Source organism: Anneissia japonica, unplaced genomic scaffold (assembly GCF_011630105.1).
Source record: "Anneissia japonica isolate Jap-2015-1 unplaced genomic scaffold, ASM1163010v1 scaffold1302_len1884557_cov193, whole genome shotgun sequence".
Classification (NCBI taxonomy): Eukaryota; Metazoa; Echinodermata; class Crinoidea; order Comatulida; family Comatulidae; genus Anneissia; species Anneissia japonica.
This window is the reverse complement of record NW_022736804.1, coordinates 1,323,625-1,331,522: the sequence shown is the minus strand read 5'-3', so window position 1 is coordinate 1,331,522 and position 7,898 is coordinate 1,323,625. Positions and strand designations below refer to the sequence as shown.

At 34.2% G+C, this 7,898-nt stretch overlaps 1 protein-coding gene across 1 annotated transcript; it reads left to right on the top strand.

Annotated features, from left to right (window-relative positions):
- Positions 1-333: 333 nt before the first annotated feature.
- Positions 334-7,052, top strand: LOC117116862 (myeloid differentiation primary response protein MyD88-like). Its single transcript, XM_033260964.1, has 8 exons — positions 334-459; positions 1,158-1,299; positions 1,908-2,227; positions 2,479-2,526; positions 3,156-3,197; positions 3,978-4,152; positions 4,707-4,798; positions 5,478-7,052. Exons 3-8 carry the CDS (start codon positions 1,936-1,938, stop codon positions 5,624-5,626), a joined length of 798 nt encoding a protein of 265 aa, XP_033116855.1. The 5' UTR covers positions 334-459; positions 1,158-1,299; positions 1,908-1,935; the 3' UTR covers positions 5,627-7,052.
- Positions 7,053-7,898: the final 846 nt, after the last annotated feature.

Sequence of the window (7,898 nt, the reverse complement as noted above, 5' to 3'; positions counted from 1 at the left end):
CTTTTTTGTATTTTGTATTTTAAATTTTATATGGCTTTTGATTGCTGAAATAAAGATTTGAAGAAAAAAATAATAAAATACATCGTCACATCACGATTATATAGTCAAAATGAAGCGCCAACAATTTTTCCATGATGCTTTAATAGGCCTATGTGTGATGTTACGGTAGGACCTATCATAGAAAATAAAACTTAAAAACATTTTCTTTGATGTATTTACTTTACTAACTTGAAAGCCACACATCCACCTCAGCACTACCATGGTGGTTAACATGGACGTATTATTAATATGTCCATGGTGGTTAACCATGCGCTTATTTGGTCGTTGAATTTCCCAAATAAGAATAATGTTATTTCATCGTCATGTGACGTCAGCACTCATCCACGAATAGAACAAGGAAGTGCGAAGTGAATAAACAATTGCGCATTTATGCATCTTTTGTACGGTATTTGACGAGGTGTAAGTATAGTTATTCAGAAATATGTAACATAAATAGAAAGGGAAATACAGATTATGTATTTTACTTGCGAGCGCAAACCACTTGTTAATTTGACAGGCCTGAAGTTAGGTTGTCGACGGCTTGTGTGACTGTGAGTGTGAGGCTGTGTGTGCACCATGCCATCATCGAGACTCTCACTCGCTTAGGCCTAGTTTGGCCCACGTCAGCAGGTAGGGTGGATATCAGAGGTCGTCTGCTGCCAGTGGAGCAGGTGTGGTGGTGAGGCCCAAACCCCTCTGAACAAAGATTTTAAGACAAACTTTAGCCTAGTTCTGTAGTCTGTACTATTAATGATCATTAATTAGGCCCTATGCCTACTATAGAATATAGATACATCCATGGAGGCAATACATTGGACCCAGGGAATGTTACATCCCTGAATATAATGGGAAGGGTGTGTGGATGGATGGGAAAATAATATTTTGGCAGTGGCTGGCTATTGTTACACCAGTCTTAGACCAGTTCTTAATTCTGTTTGGTTGATTCAATCCATACATACTGTGACATACAATCAGAATTAAGGATTGTTTTAAACTGGTGTAAAAATAGCCACTGCCTAAAATATTTATCCTCTTTTTTTCAAATGGTAGTTGACTCATATTAAGTTGATTTGAATATTTATTATTTGTCAATGCTTTCTGCTCTTTTTCCAATCCAGGTATCCCTGGACTGTGGCCCTGGTAAACACAGCAAGGGGCAGCTCTTTTTTTGCAGAGCAATAAAACAAGTGTACTACAGGCAGCAGATTTTAAAAGACAATTAATTATATGCGGTTGTAATTGTATCAATTTTTATCTCAGGTATGTAATTTTGCCATAGTTATAATGTTAAATATTTTTCCATTAATTGCATTAGGCCACTTACTATCGATTTGGGCTGTTATAATTTCTGTAGTAGTAGGTGGAGTAGCCATGCTTACAACACATACATACAGTAAATAAGAAAATGCTGACAAACGGATTGTTTCTTCACCTTTATACTGGTAACTGTTATTTTCACTATTAACTCTAAGTAATGTGTAATATCAGAGCATATCCTAACACATATCTTGACAGGCGGGCCCTTTCAAAACAAAAAAAGGAATGTTATTTAGTACAGTCGTGGTGGAACCAAGTAGGCCCCCAGACAGGCCCCTTAAATTTGTCAAAATTATTTTTAAAAATTTAGAAAAAAAGCTCAGCTTCAAACATGGTTGGTACAGATAGTCTAGGAACTCCATCTGTGAAATTCACTCCCTTGGCTCCCCCTCCCCCTTATTTTGAATTCCTGGATCCACCTTTGTACAGTTAAAGCCAATAAAGCTAAAGACAACCTGACATTCTGATAAGTAATACTGTAATAATAATATTAAAAAGCAAATAAGTACCAAAATTATTAAATTGTAATAAAAACAATGTTAAAATTCCAGGAGTTAGTCGACACAAGATCACAGTCAAATGGCAGTGAGCCACGAAGAGATTTCTAAGAAGATCTCTGACGATGTTCCTGCGGTGGCACTGAGCCAAAAGACTCGTAACAAACTTTCTCGTAATTTGAACCCACCTATGCCACGTGGAAATGATTGGAAGGGTCTTGCTGATGAACTGGAATTTACGTACCTCGACATCCGCAACATAGATCTCAACAAAGATCCGACTGGAGAACTACTTGATATTTGGGGCGGACAGAAAGATGCTACGATATGTGCGTTAGTAAAAGCATTAGAGGAGATTGAGCGGTATGATGTCTGTCTCTTATACACATCTAGATGTGTATAAGAGACAGGTAGTATAATATAATATAATGATTTACTAGTATGGTATGGTGTTTTTAAACTTTTTTATGCCCTTGCCACCTCTATCTCCTATAATGAAATTTGGAATACCATAACTGTATGAATTAATTTGAATTAACTTAATAGGAATAATTGCAATTATAGATACATTTTTATGTTTGCCCAAATATGGCATTAAAGTTTATATAAATGTTTGTTTTGCTAGTGAAAGATGCTGATAAATGGAACAGAGATAGAATACAAGTTGCAGAAGGTACGATATCAATAATTATTTTTGTTGATGAATTTCATTCTTGATGAAATTGAGTTTTATTTTCTTGTCATCATGTGTAGTTGATTAATTAAAATACTGGTAATGATAAACGATTTTTTTAATAAAGTAGCTTAAGGCATGTAATTTTGATTTGATTTATGAGGCATCTTACAGAAGAAGCACCAATTTCAAGATATCATCAAGATGTATATAAAGTGAGGAAAATAAATATAAAATACTTTAAAAATATTTTAAAAATGCATAGAGCAAAACCAAATACCATTAGTTCTTTGCCAATATTTATAGCCTATTCAGGGGACACCCCTATTAAGGGGACACTTCTTTTGAAGTCCCCTTAATAGGGAGCTTTCTATTGAACGACGACGGTAGAACGTAATGACATCACTAAAAGTCATCTGCGCATGCGAGAACTTTAAGTTCTCATTGTCACATGGATTCTAGGATGCAATTTTGGCAAATCTATGTATGCAGAGAACGTAGGACGGTTGGATGGTCATGCATGAGTGATTCCGTTCTAGTGTTGTGTCGTCGCGCGATTCGAAAGCTCCCTAATAATAGGGGTTCTAAGGTACTATGAATGCGTAACAATTTGCAATTTTCTTTTTCAGTAAGTTCACCATTACTCAATTCTAGTAACACATCCAGTACTGGTAAGGAAATTTAATATCTTTATATTTCCTTTAAATGATTGTTTTTCTAGATTTTATGGCTAACACTATATCTGAAATCTAGAAAATAATAACTTGAAAGGCGAGATTTTTTTTGTACCTTGTTTCGTGAACTTATTTTTTTAAAGATCGTCAGAGGAAGGTAGAAAAAGAAATTTGTTTTTTTATTTAGCAAATAGTTTTACCAAAAACATCCAGATGGAGAAGAACATGAAAAAAAAATATTGGTGAATGTAAACAGTGTAGTAATAGGATGATTAAATGCTTTCAACTTTTTTTCTGAAATTTACATTTTCTCCTGTCGGAGGCTGCGCTAATTGGCCAAAAATGAAATTTAATTTTTATTCTGAATGATCATTATTGACAGCCAGCTGGTTCGCTAAACAAGCTATAAAAAGTCTCGCCAAACTATTGTAACTTTTTAATATTGTTTTACAGAAATGTGTCTTACTAAAGCTCTGTCCAGACTATTAAATTTTCTTTGACGAAAAACTGTTGTCCATATATAGTCATGATGTGCCTATATATGGTCATGATGTGCCCATATATAGCCATGATGTGCCTATATATGGTCATGTTGTGATGTCATCATGACCATATTTAGGCATGTCACATGTTTTGTCAAACAAAATTTGATAGCCTGGAAGGTGTTTAAAAATAAATAACTTACTAACTTACTTACCAGTAGGACGTAAATTGAAATATACAAATACATTTCAATAATATTAAAACAGATAATTAGTTATATGCTTCTATCCACAGCTGACTCATACGATGCATTTGTTTGTTACACGGAGAAAGATGCCCCATTTGTCATTGAGATGATGAAAATGCTGGAAACTGAATCCCCAAATTCCATTAAACTCTGTGTTGAATTCCGTGATATCTTACCTGGTGCATCATGGGCAAGTGCATCAGTTGACCTCATTGGTCGAAGGTCAGTTCAAAGTTCAATCAAACGTAATAATGCAACTATTGCTGATGACCGATTTGTTTGTAGAGATGATATTTTGGAAAAAATGATTTTGTTTTTAATGATGATGACGATGATTGTGGTGGTGTTGATGGTGGTGACGATGGTAATGAATACGATGCTGAAGAGGAAGATAATTGCCCAATATATCATTATGATGATATTGCAGATAATTATATTGCAATAATCATAATATATTTATTAATCATAAATATAATAATAGAATTAATAAAATTGATAATGATGTAAATATTAAATTTTGTATTATATTATATAGATGAGATTTTGCCCATGACAATGCTGTTGATGATATAGATGTTACTCATGACATGATAAAAAAACAAAAACATAATAGTGATAATATTAATGATGATGATTTGATAATGATAATGCTGATGATAAGGATTATACAGTATGACAAAAATATGATGAAAATGATAATTTTGTCAAAACTGTTAAGATGGTTATGAGATGATGGACACACTTTAAAAAAAAATGTGCATATCATTTAAATGCAGGTGCAGGCGGATGATTGTAGTTCTCTCACCAGACTTCAAGGGCACACCTCAATGCGACTTCCAGACTAAGTTTGCACTCTCATTAGCACCAGGTGAGAATAAGTGAGGCTACTGATACACCAGTACATGACTTTCATATATGTAATTAAAATAGCAATGCATAGTATTAACACCGGTGTTTCTCAACTATTATGCAATTATAGTCAAGTCCAGAGGACCCTATAGAAAATAGAGGCTGAAGGAGCCATTATTCCCTGAAGCCTACAGCCTGCAAATTTATTAGCTTCACTGTGTGCGTTCAGAGCTTGGCCGAAATATTCATTGCGATGTAATAAGACCCCAGCTTTGCGGTTATCGCACACCAGTTGCAAAAAATAGCGGGCCCTATATCGAATTAGTGCCTGCTTGTGGATAGGAAAATTATGTGCAAATGAAATTGATGATGTCACAAATGATTTATAAATTTTAACTGGGGCAAAGTTTGAATCATTTTGAAGGTCCAATGCCTATAGAGGAGCTACAGTAGAAGGGGATGTGTCACTCCCACATGAAATAAATTTGGTAATGTGTGAAATGATGCAATTATTTTTAATTTTTAAATTTAACAATTTTTTATTTATGCATTTTGGTGTGTAATAGTATAAATATTAAAAACCTATATATTATTATTATTATAATTATTATTATTGTTATTATTATTATTATTGTTGTTGTTGTTGTTGTTGTTATTGTTGTTGTTGTTATTATTATTATTATTATTATTTCTCCTAGGTACTGAAAAAAGACGTATCATACCAATCATGTACAAACAGTGTGAAGTTCCTGAAATTTTGGCCCACCTAACGATTTGCAATTACACGAAGAAAGACCTCCGACCGTGGTTCTGGTCACGTTTGGCGCAGACCCTTGCCCTCAGCTGAATTATAAACACCACAATGAATACGATATGGACCTCAATAATGTTCGGTTGTGTAATCAAAATGATTGTATTCTATGATTTAATAACTAATCATTTATTTATGCATAAGGTTTTATATAACAGATGAGTGCTAATTTGGCAAGTTGCCAAAAAGCGTTTGTGCACTCTCGCCTCCGAAATGGTCACGCAAATGTGCCACCATTCCAGAGATGGCTAACCAGTGTCATGCCAGTATTAAGCGCAAGCCAAAAATTGAGATATTAAAATATAAAGCAAAGAAAATTGTGGCCAAAAGTTGGAATTTGGACTTTTCAAACATTAAAAAATGTCTGTTATAGTAACATAATATAGTATGGTATGGTGAAGTCGAGGAAGTTGGCTCGTAAGCCTGGAGCTGCCTGGAGCTCAGTTAGCGCACAATTATGATATTTGTCAAGGTTGATGTAATACTTTGAGGAAAACACCAGTATTTTTTTTTCCAAAACAACAGATGGAGGTGTTTTGTTTAACATGAAATTAAGCAAATAATGTTATATACTGTATGCTACAATACCTTGAAAAAATTGTGTCTTAATGAGAAAATCAAAGAGAGGAAACCATTTCGATCTCCGCTTCATTAGAAGAGCAACCATAACTGAAAATCGGAAAATCCTGCGGGTCATGGGTGTATTGTTCAAATACCAACCTAACTATAACCTGTAAATAACTAAGTAAATTAACTTGTAAATAATAATTGTATATACTTTATATAAATACAGTAAGAGTGAATGAGAGTAAAAATTATAGTTTATAAAATTTGCATAGAACCAACCTAACCATTTCCATTTTAAAAACCCTGTTTTTAATCATAATTTTACTTTATTTTTATGTAGTATAGTATAAATTGTAGAAATATAACTTGTAGATAACGAACCAAATAATATGATGTCCATCACAGAGGAAAATTACCAAAGATCAAGATAAATGAAATGCTGAAATCAATTAAATGAAATGAAATATATAGAGTGAAAAATTTGACAAATTTTGGCGATTTATCTTACTATTAGTCTTCTACTTATTGAAGGATATTGCCTGCTAGGTATTGAAGTGGTGTGTATCATGCCGACAGCTTACAGAGACGCTGATTCGTCGGTTGAATCGGGTGTGCGCGCCAAGGATAGCTACTCTATTATAGTGTACGTTTTTATGAAATTAGGCTTAACCTGTATGTAACCTATGAATCAAAATGAAAAAGCCAGATATTTATGTTATACTTAATTGTGGTGGTATTTTCACTAACATAAATAGTGTTTATTATATTTGTTTCTAAACTTATTTTTAAATTATATTAATATTTTCATCATTAAATAGACGTAGACGAATGTTAAAATATGTATTGCATAAACTTAAAATCATTGTTGAAAATAAAGATTGGACTTTTCAGAATATGTATTTGTATTCATTCTTATAATCCAATCTCTATATACCTCAAATTCTGAACACTAAAGTATTCCTCAGTGAAACCCCATAACGATTAAGCTACACCCCACTAGACGATTAAGCTACACCCCACTAGACACTCAAAGAACAAAACGACAACCCCCTTTCACTTGTTCTGTTATCTTTGGCGAAATCATGATCAAGTACACATGCTTTTTCCAGTATTTTAAAATAAATGATATTTTATAATGTATATTGTAGATAATTTTATAGATTGAACAACCCAATATAGATACAATGCAGACTTTGATCTAAAGGTCGTATTGTTTACACAGATTCTTGTTCTGCTATTTTACCAGTGGCTGAGTCTTCTTCGGAAACTATTACCCTTAGGGGCTGCGTAGAGTACAGTAGAGTTTTAATATTGCTCCTCAAAAAGGCCCTGCTCGGCCGATTTGGAATGATGAGACACCATGATGAATATCCAGAGCCCCCTTATTACCACTGGCTTTAAAGTCAGGCTTCGGAGGAAACAATTTTTTTTTTCACCGTTTCCCAGTTTTTCGTCAAACAACCTTTTTCCCTCCAAAGGCTGACTTTAATTATAGAGGGTTCATAGCGGGAATTTCCAAAAAGGTCGTTGGGGAAAAATCAAGTCTGGAGCGCCGAAAGAACAGTTCAAACATGCATTAGGCCTACTAAGCTGTAAAATTTTAGGGATTAAAAACTGTTTAGGGTCCGACTACCAGGCCGTTAACACCCACTACCGTTCTCGTCGGAATGTCATTTCCCCCCCCCCCCCATCGGATCCATATCGGGCAAAATACTGACGCCACCCCTGGTACAAAACAACA

Bases quoted from the DNA above. Each gene is read 5' to 3' on its own strand.
- LOC117116862 (XM_033260964.1), top strand. From the start codon at position 1,936: ATGGCAGTGAGCCACGAAGAGATTTCTAAGAAGATCTCTGACGATGTT. The intron at 2,527-3,155 runs GTACGATATCAA...TTTCTTTTTCAG, and splicing joins TAGAATACAAGTTGCAGAAG to TAAGTTCACCATTACTCAAT. The intron at 4,799-5,477 runs GTGAGAATAAGT...TATTTCTCCTAG, and splicing joins TGCACTCTCATTAGCACCAG to GTACTGAAAAAAGACGTATC.